The sequence below is a fragment of the Abrus precatorius genome, unplaced genomic scaffold, assembly GCF_003935025.1.
Source record: "Abrus precatorius isolate BTA unplaced genomic scaffold, Abrus_2018 Scaffold2, whole genome shotgun sequence".
Lineage (NCBI taxonomy): Eukaryota > Viridiplantae > Streptophyta > Magnoliopsida > Fabales > Fabaceae > Abrus > Abrus precatorius.
The window spans coordinates 38,761,178-38,778,451 of NW_020874362.1; the positions used below are offsets into that span (position 1 = coordinate 38,761,178).

General features: G+C 29.6%; 2 protein-coding genes across 2 annotated transcripts; one reads left to right on the forward strand and one right to left on the reverse strand.

Annotated features, from left to right (window-relative positions):
• Nucleotides 1–7,523: 7,523 nt before the first annotated feature.
• Nucleotides 7,524–8,406, reverse strand: LOC113860140 (CASP-like protein 1B1). The gene is made up of 3 exons (XM_027492804.1): nt 8,171–8,406; nt 7,963–8,086; nt 7,524–7,748 (listed from the first exon to the last, which is right to left on the reverse strand). The coding sequence occupies exons 1-3, from the start codon at nt 8,404–8,406 to the stop codon at nt 7,524–7,526; spliced, it is 585 nt and encodes a 194-aa protein (XP_027348605.1).
• Nucleotides 8,407–10,379: 1,973 nt separating this feature from the next.
• On the forward strand, nt 10,380–16,910 carry LOC113857551 (protein LSD1). Its single transcript, XM_027489562.1, has 7 exons — nt 10,380–10,735; nt 11,098–11,211; nt 11,452–11,562; nt 14,510–14,622; nt 16,001–16,081; nt 16,199–16,270; nt 16,382–16,910. The coding sequence occupies exons 2-7, from the start codon at nt 11,100–11,102 to the stop codon at nt 16,421–16,423; spliced, it is 531 nt and encodes a 176-aa protein (XP_027345363.1). The 5' UTR covers nt 10,380–10,735; nt 11,098–11,099; the 3' UTR covers nt 16,424–16,910.
• The last annotated feature ends 364 nt before the right edge of the window (nt 16,911–17,274 follow it).

Here is a 17,274-nt window from a genome sequence, read left to right on the forward strand (position 1 = left end):
TATTTATAATTAATTATAAAAATTCCATTTATCTGAACATAATTAAATTTAAAAGTAATCATTAAATATATCTTTACTTTTCAAAAAACAATTATAATTTAATAACGTAGCTAAAGTATATTTTAAAAAAATTCATTAATCAATCTCTAAATTGAAGTATTTTGAAGAGTTGGTTCTCTTTCTTGCCAATGTGAAATAATAAAATACTAAAATAATATACTTTAAATTATTTTTTAATTTAAATTTATTTGTGCATCATAAAAGAATCAATAGTTTTTATATAACTAGTGAGCTGACGTTGCATAAACGTAGAGAGAGAAGTTGACTGGCGGTGGCAATGGACAACGCTTCGCTACGTCACACTGGAAATCCTACGCCAATGTGAAAATAACATTTCTTTATATACTTTATTTTTACAAAATATGTTTTTATAATATAATTTTTATTTTTAGTTCCTAGTTGATATATTCTAATAAAAATTGATACTTAAAAATATTTTATAAAAGAGTAATATTAGCAACACACTTTTTAAAATATTTTTTTTATTATTGATTAAAACTTATTAAAAATTACAAAAATTATTTTTTAATATTTTTATTTTTTAATAAATTTTATTAAATAATAAATAAATAATATATGTCACAAAAGTGTGTTTTTAGCATTATTTTTATAAAATCATACTAACTATAAATATTTTAAAATCATAATTCATGAAAAAGTAAAAATTATTTCAAAAAAATTATAAGAGTTAAATTTAAATTGTATAATTTTTATAGAAATCTAACTTAAATCAAATTTAAACAAAATAAAGAAGGTTATGAACACAAGTATTTAATGCATTTTCATTATTAGTTATATTTTAAAAAAATATAAAATATAAAAGTAATATTAAATTAAAAATATTTTGAATAAAATATAATTAATAATTAAAAACGTATTAAATAATCAATTACTTACATTTCTGATATAAAATATAATCACCAAGGTGGCACTGTGTAGCGTTAGAGTTTGTCCATATGTGTCGCCACAGATACTCCTTCGTATGCTTTGCATGACTGACAAATGGATATTGTTGATGCCAATGCGTGTGATCACTCAGTAACTGTGGCCTTAAATATAATTAATAAGTCTTGTTTTCTTTAATACTAAATTAGTAAATCAAGGCAATTTATTAAAACATATTTATTTTGGCCGAATAAGATAAGTTCTTTGAAATGACCAGAGAAGTACATTCATTAACTCTTTAATATCATTTTTATACTTTTAACTTTAAGTTACGTGTAATTTTATTTTTTAATTTTAATTATTTGTTTTTAATTATTGTAATTTATTAATTATATAAATTAAAATTTTTACTTCAAAATTTTATTTAATAATTAGTAAAATACAATAAATAATAAAAATATCATTAATTTATAAAAAATTATAAAATATTGTATATAAAATAATTAAATAAATGAAAAGTATATTATATATTATATATTTTATTCAAAAATTTAATTTAAATATTTTTATATTTACTAATTTATATAAATAAATAATGTCACATTTTATTAATTATTAAATAAAATTTTACAGCGAAATTAATTTAAATAAATTAATTAATTAAAAAATAAATGTAAACATAGATTAAAATATAAAAAATTATACCGTTCCATAGATAAAATAGTTATAATATCGATTATTTATTAGGAATTAAAAAGCATATTAAAAGTGCCTTATAAATTATGGTGAAACTATTTTAATAATATTTTTAACAAAAATATTTAAATTGTATATCCGATCCTTTAAATAAATTATTTAGTTAATTTTTCTATATTTTATTTTCACTTTAGACATATAATAAAAAATGTTAATTTTAATTTATACAATTGAGTTTAAGTATTAAAAAATAGTAAATTCATATGAAAAATATTAATTGAACTAAATACATAAAATTATAATAAATTTTTTTAATAAAATTTTACTGTTATTGATTATTTAAATTTAATTATAAAAGAATGTAGTTTTTTTTAAATGATAAAATAGCAAAACGGCAAGAAATATAAAATCATTAAATAGCATGCGTATGCAAACAATAATCTCAATCAATTGCCTGTAGTGTATTTATTGAATTTAAAATATAATATTTAAGAGTAAAATAATGACGTATAATTAATGAGATGTTCCGTTTAGTTGACTTTTTCTTCATCATTTAATATTACAAAAGAAATAAATTAAATACTTAATACAAATTTTTAATGTACATATTTTAAGTGCATAATAAATAAATAATATTTTTATTTAAAAATTAATAACATACTGTTTTATATATGTTTTCTGATACGCTTTTATGATTTATTAATTGTTAGAATATCAAAATAAAATTTAAAAATAATTTACTAAATAAATACATTAGCTTTTTAAAAAATTAAATAATCACCGAAGAGTGTGTTAAAAGAGTATATTTTTAATAATTTTTTAGAAACTAATTATGGACATTTTTTATTATAAAAAGTTTATTTTTAAATACACTGGTTCTTAATATTATATTTTTTATTTATAAAATTTTTATTAATGAAATAGTTACTTATTAATTATATGAATGGTTATATTGTTCCTATAATTTTTCTAATAGGTGTTCAAGGATACATAATAAGTTTTTCTACATAGAAAGTGCTTGTTGAGAATAATTAAATATTATAAAATTCAATATATTAATAATATTAAATTTTATAATTTTAATAAATATTTTATTATTTATTGATCAAAACTTTAATGCGTGTCTAACAATTTATATATATTCAATTTTTAAAAATATACCCTTAAGCATGCATTAAAAAAATTGTTTACTAAAGGGCTTGACTAAGAAATTGAATATAGTAAATTTTTATTATAATTTATGTTGAATGGCATTGGAAATCATAAAGTACGTTTTTTAAAAACATTTTTATTTTTGAATTTTTAATTAAGTATCTTACATTGGTTGGTTATTAAAAATAATAAGATACCATAAGATTTAACATGTTAATAATATTAAATATTATCATTTTCAATAAAAACTTGCTTTCTTGTGATTTTTTAATATGTGCTATGTAACACTTTAAATTTAATTTTTAAAATAAATAAATTTTGTAATAAGTGAGAATAAATATAAATTTTCATTCAATTTGTTTTCAATACATAGTTTTAATAAAAAATTTTAAAATAATGATGAATTACAAGTTTAAATTAAATCAATGCTATGGACTAGTTTAAATACATCAGAATTTTTAAAATAAATTTTTAAATCCTATAACAATTTTATCTATCTCTTCACTGAGTCTGATGCTAATCGTCTTGGTTACCTGAAAAATAAATGTAAGAGTAAGTAGTCTACACTATCACACACACATACAAGCCTAGAGTCTCAACTTGCCCATTCTACATATTTTCTAACATAATTTAAATCATACATCAACAAGTACAATATACTAATTCTATCATTCCATTCTCACTCGCAAATAAGTGCACTCATTGCACCATCAAATAATCATCATACAACACCTATGTGTGCTTACTGTACGCTAGTCACGCTCACTGTGACACTGTAATCACAGATTCTTGATGCCCTTAACCTCAGGAACTTACTCAGTTTCACATCATGGATGATCGGCAGATAGCTCCCGCTCCATGGATACATGTGTGGTACTGAGCCTCCCAAGCAAAGGTGTTAGTTAGAGGCCAAGTCAGGAGGATAGTGTGTGGCCTGTGGTGCACTCACGCTTACTATTGGTGTCACTACCACCCTCTCTTCCCCAAGGTATTTCTACTGCTCCCATCTTCCACACCTCCGGTGTGTCACTAAACACCATTTATAGTTTTTCAACATTTCAAACACAACCACAATCACAACCGACATGTCATTTCTGCATATATTCAACCATTTCATATTGTTCATCATCAACAAATAGTATGCAATCACAAACAATTACCTACATTTTCAATCACATCCCTATATTCACTGTCACACATGGCACATATGCTCACATTCAATCACATTACATTCAAACACCTAAATTTCATAGAAATCTTACCACAATCAAGTCATTTCACCACACACATGTCCAATATTCATTTCATCATGCTCAATCAAGAGTCCTTTATCAAAACACGCCTATTCCTATATTCCATGTCAATCAGATTGTAACTCATAGCAAACACACGGATTCAAAACAAAATGAGATAGGGTAGAGTCTCCTCCCTTACCTCAAATCGAAGACCCACAACACTAATCAACAAAGAATGTGCTCCATACATGAACTTTTATCCTAAATATAGGGAAAACCTTATGAGAAATCGAGAAATTAAAGAAAGGGGATAAAAACTCGAAACCCTAACTCACAAACTTACCTCAAAACGCCTCAAACTTGATTTCAACCTTCAATCTAACTTCCCAACAGCTTTGGAGGCAATTTAATAGGTAATAATGGGTTGAGAATCGAAAGAACAGAGAGAGATCTCGAAGAGAAAAGTGAGAAATGAATTTTTCAAAATCTAAACCTCTCAAATACTCCTCTGATCGCGACATTCTCTCTACAGTGAGACATCCTCGTTGTAACGATATTCCTTCTCACTACAGCAAAAATATCAGAGAGAATTATACTCTGATTTCTGCAGAATCTTACTACAACAAGACTACACCTAGAAAATACCCTTTCTTTATTGCCCTCTTGCTATAACGAGAATGCAACAAAATCACCACTTTCTCCCAAGACCTTCTCGCTACAACGAGAACGCCATATATCCATGCCCTACACCCAAGATCTTCTCGCTACAGCGATAATGCCTCTGTAACACAAACTTAGCCTATTCTTCAATCAACAAAACCAATAACAGGTTAAATATCCTCATCCAATTCACATATATTCTCACACATGTATTCGCATCATCACACAATCAAACTTATATATCCATATCATTATATTCACATCTAACTCATCACACAATCAAATGTACATTCAAGCATCAATTCACACACACACACACACACACACACACACACACATATATATATATATATATATATATACATATATATTAATAATCAAACAACATTACAAAATTCAGAGCGTTATAGAACACGTGACATCCAGGCTCCAGGCGAGGGTGGAGAGTGATCATCGGTGCATTGTAGCATGGACAATGAGCGGCTCCTAGCAAGTTTCCAAGCGAGGACGGGGAGTAGTCGCCAATGCAATGTGGCAAGGACAATGAGCGACTCCTGACAGGCTTTCGACAGTAAGGGACATATGAATAAATCGAACTTATATCAGAATGAGAAGGATTCAGAGACTGTGTATATAGTTGAGGATAACTTAAAAGAATTGATTAAGACTATCTATACTAATAAAATGCATTTATTTTTTGGTGGCCTATCACTTAAGAACTCCAAAGTTAAGTGTGCTTAACTTGGGAAAATTATGGGATGGGTGACCTTCTAGGAAGAGTTTGAGTGAGGACAAAGCATACTAAAAAGTTTTGTGTTGGTCTATAGGGACAGTCATCAATCTTGAATAAGTTGAAGGGTTGTTACAATAATGGTATCAGGGTGCATTGTAGTACGGACAATGAGCGGCTCTTGGCAGGTTTCCAAGCGAGAGCAGGGAGTGATCGCTGGTGCAATGTAGCACGGACAAGGAGTAGCTCCTAGCAGGCTTTCAGCGATAAGGGACACATGAACAAATAGAACTTATACCAGAATGAGAATGATCTAGATATTGCGTATATAGTTGATGATAGCTTAAAAGAATTGATTATGACTACTTATACTAACAAAATGCATTTATTTTCTGGTGGCTTGTCACTTAAGAACTTCAAAGTCAAGCGTGCTTAACTTAGAGAAATTATGGGATGGGTGACCTTCTAAGAAGTTCCCAAGAAGTGTATGAGTGAGGACAAAACATACTGAAAAGTTTTGTATTAGTCTATAGGAACAGTCATCAATCCCGAATAAGTTGACGAGTTATTACAATAATGATATCAAAACAGGTCTTGCTCCCAGTAAGATGGTTCGAGGACGAACCAAGCAGAAGTTGGTGGGCATGTGACATCCATGCGCTAGGCAAAGGCAGTGAGTGATCATCGGTGCATTGTAGCACGGACAATGAGCGGGTCCTGGCAGGCTTTCAGGCGAGGGCAGGGAGTATTCGCTGGTGCAATGTGGCACGGGCAAGGAGAGACTCCTAGCAGGCTTTCGGCAGTAAGGGACATATGAATAAATTGAACTTCTACCAGAATGAGAATGATCTAGAGACTGTGTATATAGTTGAGAATAATTTAAAGAAATTGATTTGAACTACATATACTAACAAAATACATTTACTTTTTGATGGCCTATTACTTAAGAACTCCAAAGTCAAGTGTTTCTGAGAAGTGTGTGAATGAGGACAAAATACACTGAAAAATCTTGTGTTAGTCTATAGGGACAGTCATCAATCCCAAATAAGTTGTCGGACTGTTACATGCTATATGCATCTAGTACACATTAAAAAAAATAATGATTTTGTATTATGTATCTTCAAATACATATTTATTTAATATATAAATAATTAATTTAACAATTTAATACCATAAATATTTATAAAATATATTAAAAATTATTATATGTAATTAATTCTTTATAATATTGAAAAAAAAAATTTATATAAAAAATATGATGGTAATTAACTTTGATAAACAAATTTCATGACAAATAATTTAATTTTCTATTTTTTAAGTAGTTTTTTTTTAATTTTTTGGTCCAACTATTTTTATCATATATGTTTTTTGGAAAAAAAATTTGTAACGTTGTATTTTCTGATCAACTTTGTATCGTTTTTTTTTTTTTTGTCAAGAATTTGTAACGTTTTAAGTTGTGCAAGATAAAACAATTTGGTATGTTGGGCCTATATTTATTGACAACCCTTTATTTATGGGCTTTTGTTCATTGCTATTCGTTGATTATGTTGCCTAGCCGACACTCTGTTTTTGACATTTCTATTCTGGGGTGCCCCTCAATTGTTCAATTTAAAAATTTTTATTTAATATTACATAAAAAAATTAATAAATATATTTTTATTATAAATTGTATCATTATATATTATCAATTTATTATATTATATGATTTTTAATAAAAAAAAATTATATATGCTACTTTGTGTGTGTGTGTGTACATCTCCAGCTATTACTTTTATTTCTCTACATCTATTTACTTTTGAAAAATAATATATAAATTAACTTGCTACCATGAAATTACTATTTTTCTCTCATTTAAAATAAGCGAATAGGATGTTTGAGAATTAGGATGGCAAGGAGCTGCACTCAATCAAAGGAAGTATTACATGGCAGTTCAAAATTTGAGAAAATTTGAAGCTAACATGGACTCAGGAAAAACAAGTGTAAAATATAGGCTATAAAGATAAAATTCCATGTTAAATACATATATATATACATGCACTCAAACAGATTATATATAGAAAGCAGAAAATGTGCATGATTCTTCTTAGCATGAAGGAACTGCATAGTTAAATGCGATTTAGCTTGAGAAACTTGTTGATGGACATCACTGTAACAATAAGGAGGAGAATGATGCCAACAAAAGAGGCAACTAGGGCAGCAGCACCACGGTTGCAATAGGCTTCGAATTTGTCACATATCTTATCCCACCTTGCATGTGAATTTCCATTCCTTCCTAATTCTGCCATGAATGTTGCTGCACCATCTCCTGTTGCTGCCAGAGCCATAGTCATCTTCACACAAAAAGTATAGTCAAACAATTTTCAGAAATTATAGGATTAAAGTTGTTAATATACAAATGAGACCTATACATACATACATATATAAATTTAAATTCAGGAAAATTATGCAATTTCTCTGATTATACTAGGGATAAAGATGTTAATAGTAGTTTCTTAATGGAAAAGTGTGTAAAAGTGAAGGTGACTCAAATGATAGACTGAGTACCACGTCTAATATTGCAATCAATCCAAGACGGAGTCCTTTATAATCATATTGGGGTCCTAATATGTCCATTGTTATCACCGCCAAGTTGTAGAGACTGGCAATTGCATTGACTATCACAAAGAATCTGTCTCACCATATAAATTACACGTGAGTGTGAAAATGTTTAATATATAATATTGCAGAACTTAAATAAATTTATTGAACTAACATAAAAGCTGGGGTATGCTGAAACTTTGCAGTAAGAGTAATTGTTATTGGGGTGGTGCCAATGGTGGCAACTACCAAGCTTTTTGTTTGCTTGTTGAGTGCCATAACAAGTGTAGCAGATGCTGTGGCCAAAAATGCAACCACCCTCAGAGACAGAAGGGCCCAATCCTTCTTTGGCTTGGTATCAGGATCAGCATTGAAACCAAATTCTACCTTTTCTCCATTTCCTGAGGCCATTCTGTAAGTTTTTACTGGTTAATGCAAAGAGGGATGCGTTATTATAGGCAGCACAAAGCAAAATTGATCAACCATATTATTTGGAAAGTCTAAGAAGCCAAATGTGGGTTCTGTCTTTAGATTCCTAAGGTTGTCTAACCAACTAAACTCGGTTGTTGTTAATTGGTGAGAATTATGTAAGAATTTGAAACTTGGTCACTTTAATTTAGTTATGTGTTCTTTGGAAAAACATGTGTGTCAGATATAGAGATACGTAGACATACGCTGTGAACTCGAAGGGAATAGCTACATCTATTATTACTATTACGTTAGAAGTTTAAATTTTATTAACTTTAACTTTGCCTCGTTTAGCTTTGACATTGAGTAAAGGACAGGTTATGCTATTTTATTAATTTAGTATTGTGTTAAAGATAAAAACTTTGGTAATTAATTACTTTTTATTATGCTTATTTAGATACAGAAGACCGAAAGCACAATACAAAAATGTAAATTTATGATAAGAATATTTGTTTCCCTTTTTTATTGAACGCTGTTGGCATTGACGACTGTTTTAAACAAAATAAATATATAATCTTCAACAAAGAAGTCGTCACCCTCAGTGTGATAAGGTTAAAAATGATGGTGACTCTGAATTGCCCTCAAAAGGTTACTAACGCGTTAAATTTACTGCTTTCTCATTTTATTTAAAATTTTGTGAATGTTAGTCAACTATTTTTTCTATGTGCACTTGCTTCTATTAGTTTCTTTCATCTTATTTGAATTAATCATCTATGTCCTTTGATTTGTTCTGACGATATGTTATTGACATTTATGTTGTCGAATACATATATTAAATTATGATGTATATTCAAGACAAATAGTAATTTTATAATACTTTACGTAAACTTATGATATACATATATTTATTATATCTCATTGTATTTTAAAAAAGCTGTGATTATCACGTAAGTTACTAATATGGTTATCGGTATATTTGAATTTGAAGGGATGCTATATCAGTACCTTAATTGTATCATATATGAACTAAAATTAATTTTAATGGTGTTATAAATTTTATAATTATAAAAGAACCTTACAAAATTTAATATTAAATCAGATCTGTTGGTTCAACGGTAAATACCGTTTAAGATTTTTATTCAATATATATTTTGTATTTATTCTTAAAAATTTTGATATGTAAAATTAAAATAAATTATTAATTAGAAATTAAAAAAATAATATTAAGTAAAATATATAAGAATGAGATTAAAGATGATATAAGTTATAAATGTTATATTTCAATAGAAATATAATTATATAAGAAATGTTATGATTTTTTTTTATAATTTATCGTGATACATATATCTTAATATTTTATCTATAATTTATAGTTTTTTCAATAAATGTGGTGAAAATTGTAAAAAAATTATATTCCATGAAAAATAAATAATATTTTTAATTGCCTAATTATTATTTTAATATAAAATAAATATCTTAAATTACCTTTTTTAACCATTTAAATATAAACGTACTCTCATCATATAAATAAATAAATAAAATTACTAATAATTGATATTAAATTAAAATAAATTTTTGAAGCATAGTTTTCAATTTTCTTAAAAGTGTATAATATTAATTTGAAAATTAAAAATGATCTTAAATAGTAAGATATTTTTAATTTTTATCTTACTCATAAACTAAATTTATCTACACAGTATACATATATTTATTACTTATTGGTTCAAATAAAAGAATATCAATATCCCTTTAAATATAGAATTATTTTAGAAATTACTTTTTAATATACGCTAAAAAAATTAAATACACTTATCATTAATTTTTTTTTGTGGATTCACTTATCATTAATTTGATGATGTGAATTTGTTTCCATTTATGTAATAAAAAAAGAAGTTATTGTGTCCATTTATGGATTCATTCGATTATTTTTTTGATTTTACCATAAAATAAAATAAAGTTTTACGATCATTTAAATGAATAAATAAAAAAAAGGTAGACTAATAGTCGCTGAAGAAATTTCCGAAAGTGTGTGGGATGAGGAAGATGATGAGGAAATATTGGTAGCAGAAATTTCAAGAGAGAGAAAGAGAGAAAGAGAGAGAGAGAGGGTTGGATTGGTTTTCTTCTTCCTTTCCTAAAGAGAATCAAATCTCAATCCTCAACCCACAACCCACAGCATTATCATCTCATTCCACACATATCTTGAGATTTCTTCATTCCTCCCTCAATCTCTTTTCTTTTCCCCCCCTTTTTATCCTTGTTTTTTGCCAAACTTTTTTTTCGTTTGATTAGGTTGTCTGAATCGGTTGTTCGCAGGGTTCGAGAGCCACAGGTATCGTCGGATCCTCTCTTTTTTTTCTTTGTTTTAGTTTTCTGTTTTGGGTTTCTTTTCTTCTTTTATTTGAATCGCTTATTTGGGATTTAAAATATTCACAGATTGAACATATAAATGTCTGCAGAAAAGGTGCTAATGTTTTTTTATTTGGATCAAGCATTTTGATGCCCGGTTCCTGTTTGATGTTTGAATTCTGTGTGAGACCCTGTGCCCTGTGCATGACAAGGGCTGAAAGTTTTATAGGAATTACACTTATGTTTATTAAGTTTAGATTATTGATTCAATTATGGGGGACGCGTAGATGGTTGTATGGTTTCATTTTGGTTGAGTTTCCTGCTGATTAGCCTTTAACCTTGCAGGTATGCAGAGCCAACTAGTGTGTAATGGTTGTAGGAGCCTTCTGCTTTACCCAAGAGGGGCAACCAATGTTTGCTGTGCATTATGCAACACAATTACCTCTGTTCCTCCACCTGGTAATCTCATTGGCAGTTGTTATTGTCCTTAAACTTTTAAGGATTAGAGAAAGTTACATATCATATAATTGTGTCTCCCATCCTTATCTATTTCATACAAGCAAATTATTCAATTTTGAACACATGCGAGATGTTAAGCTAGAAACAAATCGTGCATGTGCTGTATTAAATAATTAAATGTAGTCAAACTTTATCTCAATGCTTATTCTGAGAATATTTACCATAATAATGTGCCTGCAGGGATGGAAATGTCTCAACTTTATTGTGGAGGTTGTAGGACATTGCTAATGTACACACGTGGAGCTACAAGTGTGAGATGTTCTTGCTGTCACACTGTAAACCTTGTTCCAGGTACTGCATATAAGTATTGTATGTTGCTAAACATGTGATGTGAGTGTAGGGGTTTTCTATTGATTTTGGTGGAACACATGTTAATTTTCCTGTTAACATAAATATTCTATTTATATTATGATATTTTGTTGGATTGTTTGGTGATTGAATATGGTTAATCATGATGGGGTTACCAAATCCTGTGTAGTGGTCGGGGGGGTGGGGTTGCATTAAGTTGATCCTTTCTTATTTCATTTCTGTCCTGGCTCTGTCCTTTTTTTTTTTTTTTTCAAAAAGAATTATTTGTATGTCGATAAGAGACTGTGAATGGGGGCATAGTGAAAGGTTTTGTTGTTGGACCTGAGGGAATGGAGGTTTCTCACCTTCAGTTCACAGATGATATTGCTCTTTTGGATGCATGGATCAGAATAACTTTTAGATGCGCTCACTTTTTACTATGCTTCTTTCTAAATGTGGTTTGGATGTTATTGATGTTTAGGCTAATGTTGTGAGTAATATAGTAGTGTTGGTCATTGACTGAAAAACCAAAAGTTAGGTAGTTGTTTGGTTCTGCAAATGTTTTTCCTTTTCCCCTCTTAATAACAAATATGCCACCTTATCAAAGTTTTGTATAAAAAATGGTGAACACAGTTGTTTCCTCTGTTTCTTGTAAAGATCTTTTAAAACAAGAAACAAAATGAAAATAAGATGATGTTTTTATAGTTAAAAATAACAGCATAAAATGAAAACACAAAATATTTCCTGAAACCAAATAGCCCTTAGGTTGTTTAGGTATTCTTTCTTGCAATGGGCCCTTGTTTTTATCTTAGCATTCCATTGTGGGAAACTCTGGTGATCCTTTGTTTTGGCATGCTACCATTTAAGAGGTTTGCTAACAGCTTGGCAATTAAAAAGAAAATTTATCTTTTTGGGGGGTGATGCTATCTTGATTCAATCTTCCTGGTCTAGTATCCCTCTTTATTTTCTCTCCCTCTTCAAAATTCCCTTAGGGTGGAAAATAAGATTGAAAAGATAATGTGCGATTTCTTTTGCATGGTATTGGAGATTGTAATAGAATCATCTGTTTATATGCGAGGTTGTTGAAAGGCTAAAATGGATGCGGGACTAGTCTTGGTAGTTTAGTTTCTAAGAACATTAGTGGCAACATGGTTATGGTGGTTTCCCTTGGAACTTGTTTCTCTTCAGTTTTGGATGATTTATAGTATCTATAGCATTCACAAGAGCAGCTGGTTTGGCAAGACCGCACAAAACAAGAGTTGCCTATGCAAGGCCTTGGAAGTTCATATTTCTTTGATGGAGTTCTGAGAGTTTTGCAATTTGTGACTCACTTTTTTGAGTTCAACTGTGATTTTTGATCGAATGTTCACGTTTTCTGGGCTGTGTGGCTGTGGTTTTATGCGAGATTTTGATGTCTGCCAGATTTAGTGTTGTCACTTCTTGAGTTCCTGTTATTTCATCTATTCCAAATTCCTTTGTTTTTATCCTGTCATTTACTCTGCTTGTTTTGTTTTATATTTATCACTCTCTGCTTCTTGTTTCTGCTATTTTTTTATATTAAAGATGGTATCTGGTGCTGGGTATTATATAATCTAATAGTTGTGAACTTCAAATTTTTATATGCACATATATATTCTTAAATATACTTTTACATAACAGGTAGAATCAAACATTTCGCATTATGATCTCACTTTTTACATTTCTACCTCCCCTGTCTGACCTAAACTAGGATATTTGATTTTAACAACCTTGATCAAAACCAAGACGTTTTTTGATCCTCTCCCACATTCTGGTTCTAACTTTACCTGTGTCTTAGAGTTTGAATCTGGAGTGTCTTCTTCCTTAGCCTTTTCTGCTAGGCTTGAATGAAGTTAAGAACAAGCAGATTTGATGTACAGAAAACCCAATGTATCTATCGCATTGGGATAGAGACCTGCCAACCTATTGGGTTCCTTGACAGAAATGAGATTTGGGTTTGCCAAAACGCTTTAAAAAATAGGTGGCAATTTGGCTCCAAAGCTGATGAAAGGATGTCGGTGAAGAGAAGCACAAATGAGACAGAAATGGAGAAAATAATGAGAATGAAGCCTCCAACAAGAAAAGTAGCAGAGTTTTATTTTGCAATTTTGTTAAAACATTTCTTTGTAACATATTTCTGTGTGAATTAATTTTCTAGCAGATCACACAGAAAATATGTTTCTGTATCAGAATTTCCTCCCTAAAAAAGATGATTATTTTGAAACAGAGTCTTCATCAATTCTTCCTTTGCAATGAATAATGAATATATTGATTTTTAGATTTATCCTTCATGTTTTTTGTTTACAGTCTTGAGAAGAACAATTTTAAAACATGATATATAAAAGACTTTATTTTGTTGTATTAATTGGCAAGCAGATGTTATGTCATTTATAGCCAAATTCTTGTTATTCTGGCACTGTGTTATATTTTGTTGAAAAATATATGCTTTCATAATCATTTTTTTGCCGTCAATTGTGTGTTCATATCTCTCATGTTAGAATGCATTTAGTGTTTGTGAGTCTTGATATTTAGCAAGTTCCTCTCAATACTAGTTTAGGACATAGTCTCCACTTTGTCTATTAAGAGCCTTTATATAGTAATGTCTTACTTATCCTATGTAACATATCTTTTCTTGAATAAGAAAACATTCCCATTCTTGTTCTAAATTATCTCTAGCTCTATCTCTGTTCTACTCTCTCCCTTCAACGTGGATGAATGCAATTCATTTTACTCTTTAGAGCTCTACACAAGGACCTTATATGCATAAAATGTTGAGTGCTTATGCAATGTTGCTTTAATTAGTTGTGGTTTTTCTTATCATTATGTCACTCGAATGATGAATTCCTTATTATATTTTAATAACTATGCTTATTATTCGATTAGTTGTTGTTTACTGACTATCTGTTGGTGGGCTTTGTATTGCATTATGAAGCACCTAATCAAGTTGCTCATGTCCATTGTGGGAACTGCCGGACTACACTCATGTATCCATATGGAGCTCCCTCAGTCAAATGTGCTGTTTGTCACTATATTACTAATATCACTGTAAGTTTGTATTGATAGAAATATGTTAATCTGTGTATTTACTTTTTATCCTCGAATGCTTTGAAGATTTTGATGTATGTTACTATTAACTTTATTTTTGCTTTTAAATTTTTTTGTCATGTTTTCCTTGGCCATCACTTAGAGGGATAAGGCTTGGTTGTTGTTTTTGTTGTTTTTCCTGGTCACTACTTTTCCCTCACTCAGAATCCTGTTAAGACTAGTTAAGTGCTAAAAATTTAGAATTGACAGGATTTGAAAAATGGGGAGTTGTATTGTTCACAAAAGGTGTTTCACAAGGTCTTTCTAACTGAATTCTATTTCTTTCATTGTTAATATCATAGAAACAAGATATCATCTGTACCCTTTCTCTATCTTCCTCTCCTGCACCATTTAGGAATTGTTGGGAGCTTGAAGAAGGAAAAGAACACAAAAGGAAAGGAAAATGATGGACATGAGAGATAGAAGTTTGACTTTCTTTCCATTGTTTTAACTTTTTAAAATTTAGAAGAAGGGATAACATGAATTCCCCATTTTTTAAACTCAAGTTGAATTTGGAGGGTTACTTGTCAACCCTCAGTTTTTGCCTTTTATTTATTTATTTTTAATAAACTCATAAATAAGGGTAAGATAGAAACCTTTACTGCCTTTTCCCTTTTGAGACCCCCCATTTTTCTCAATCCAAACATAGGATTAATGGCTCTGTTACTGAAATCAGTGCTTGGCCAGTGTTTAGAATTTCACCACAAGAGACTTAAATGTATAGCATCTGCTATTAGGTATCTCCGATGAAGGTCTTTGGCTGTTAAGTTGCTTCACGCAGTAAACTAGTTATTTAGTTTTCTTTATCATGTCAAAACTAGATATACCTTAAGAGAAATAAAGGAAATATAAAACAATTACATAACAAATTCAGTATTCAGCAGCGTGTAGGTATTTTTATTTTATAACTTAAAACCTGTGTTTTCTAATAGAATTACTTTCATAGATAATATATTATTTGGAAATACTTTGGTTTTCTGGTATTAGTGTTATTATTACCATCCATTTCTTTTTTATTCTTCATAACCATGGTCATTAAAGTAATCTCATGCCTGTTATCCAAGATTGGATCCATCCTAAAAAGTTGGATTCTATAAACTGACCTGTATGCCCAACCTTTAAGCTAACTTACTGGAATCTCATTCAACATTGGATGCATCTGTAAAGGGTTATGATATACTGAATATATATAATTATGAGATTGTCATTCCCTTCAGGCTTCTCAACTTCTGTTTCTTGCGATTATGATATATGCATTTATTTTATATGTTGAGTTTTTTCTGTTTTGATTTTTTAATATTGGTTTCTCGCTTTTGCTCCTCTTTCTTGTCTTCTCTAGATGAACAATGGAAGGCTTCCAATCCCTGTCCATAGGCCTAATGGGACGACCAACACTGGAACAGTACCTTCTACTTCCACAGTATGCTTTTAACTTCTTTTTTTTTTTTTTTAATTGTGATTATTCATAATAAGGATGTATTGGTGGTTGTTATGATATCTAATATTCATGCATATGATTCTATTTCACTACCTGCAGTCAATGACCCAATCTCAGAGTCAAACAGTAGTGGTAGAAAATCCAATGTCTGTTGATTCAAGTGGGAAATTGGTAATTGTTATTGCTCTTCATTAATAGTTTGGATACATTTTCTTCTGCATTTGACTAATTCTTGCTTTTGAGCGTAGTAAGATTCACTTAAAGGAATTTGATATGTCACAGGTGAGCAATGTCGTCGTTGGTGTTACAACGGATAAGAAATAATGGTGTCATATAAAAAAAGGTACAGTATACGACGCATTACCACAGTTGCTGTCACGGGAAGATATTGTTTGTGTATATGAATATATGATATTGCAGCCGGCAATGGTTTAATTGAAATGAATATTTTTCCAATATAAGGGTTGGACGGATATCATATGTGTATGTATATGAGGAGACAAGTCATGAAAAGGGCATAAAACCTGTTTTGTGTGATTGCCAGAGCTCAATGTGTTGTTTCCTTTGTATCCATACCCAAATCAATTGGTTGATTCAGATTATATGCTGACTTACAAGTCCTAGACTAGCACATGCTGTTATTTCTTTCATGACTTGTTAAGCTTGTGGTGTTTTTTTAGTGATTTGTTAGATACTTGTGTTGTAATATTTGATGATGTTGTGCAAGCATTGCATCATAAATGACCGGTCTGATAGATTTTTTACGAGTCATTTGAAAAATAAGGATAATACCGAGGGTGCTTTGAAAATTCTAGATCACCTCAATTATCTCATTCGGCTAAAACAAATAATAGAAAAAAAACTGCGGAAAAACATTTTCAGGAAAATGAACATTTGCCATTACTTGTTTATACCCTACACTCAAACTCAAACCCTACCCGCTGCGCTTGTTGATATTAAAACACGGTTTGGGTTATGTATCTTTCTAACTCAACGATTTTTAATGTGCGTTTAGTGGCATACAATACAATACAAAATTAATAAATAGTAACTATTTAAAAAGGTGCATTAAATTTTAAAATATTTTATATTCTTAATGAAAAACTTATTATATATAAATTTTTATTATATGTTATTGAATACATGTAAAAAAAAAGTTATTTTTTAATTAAATA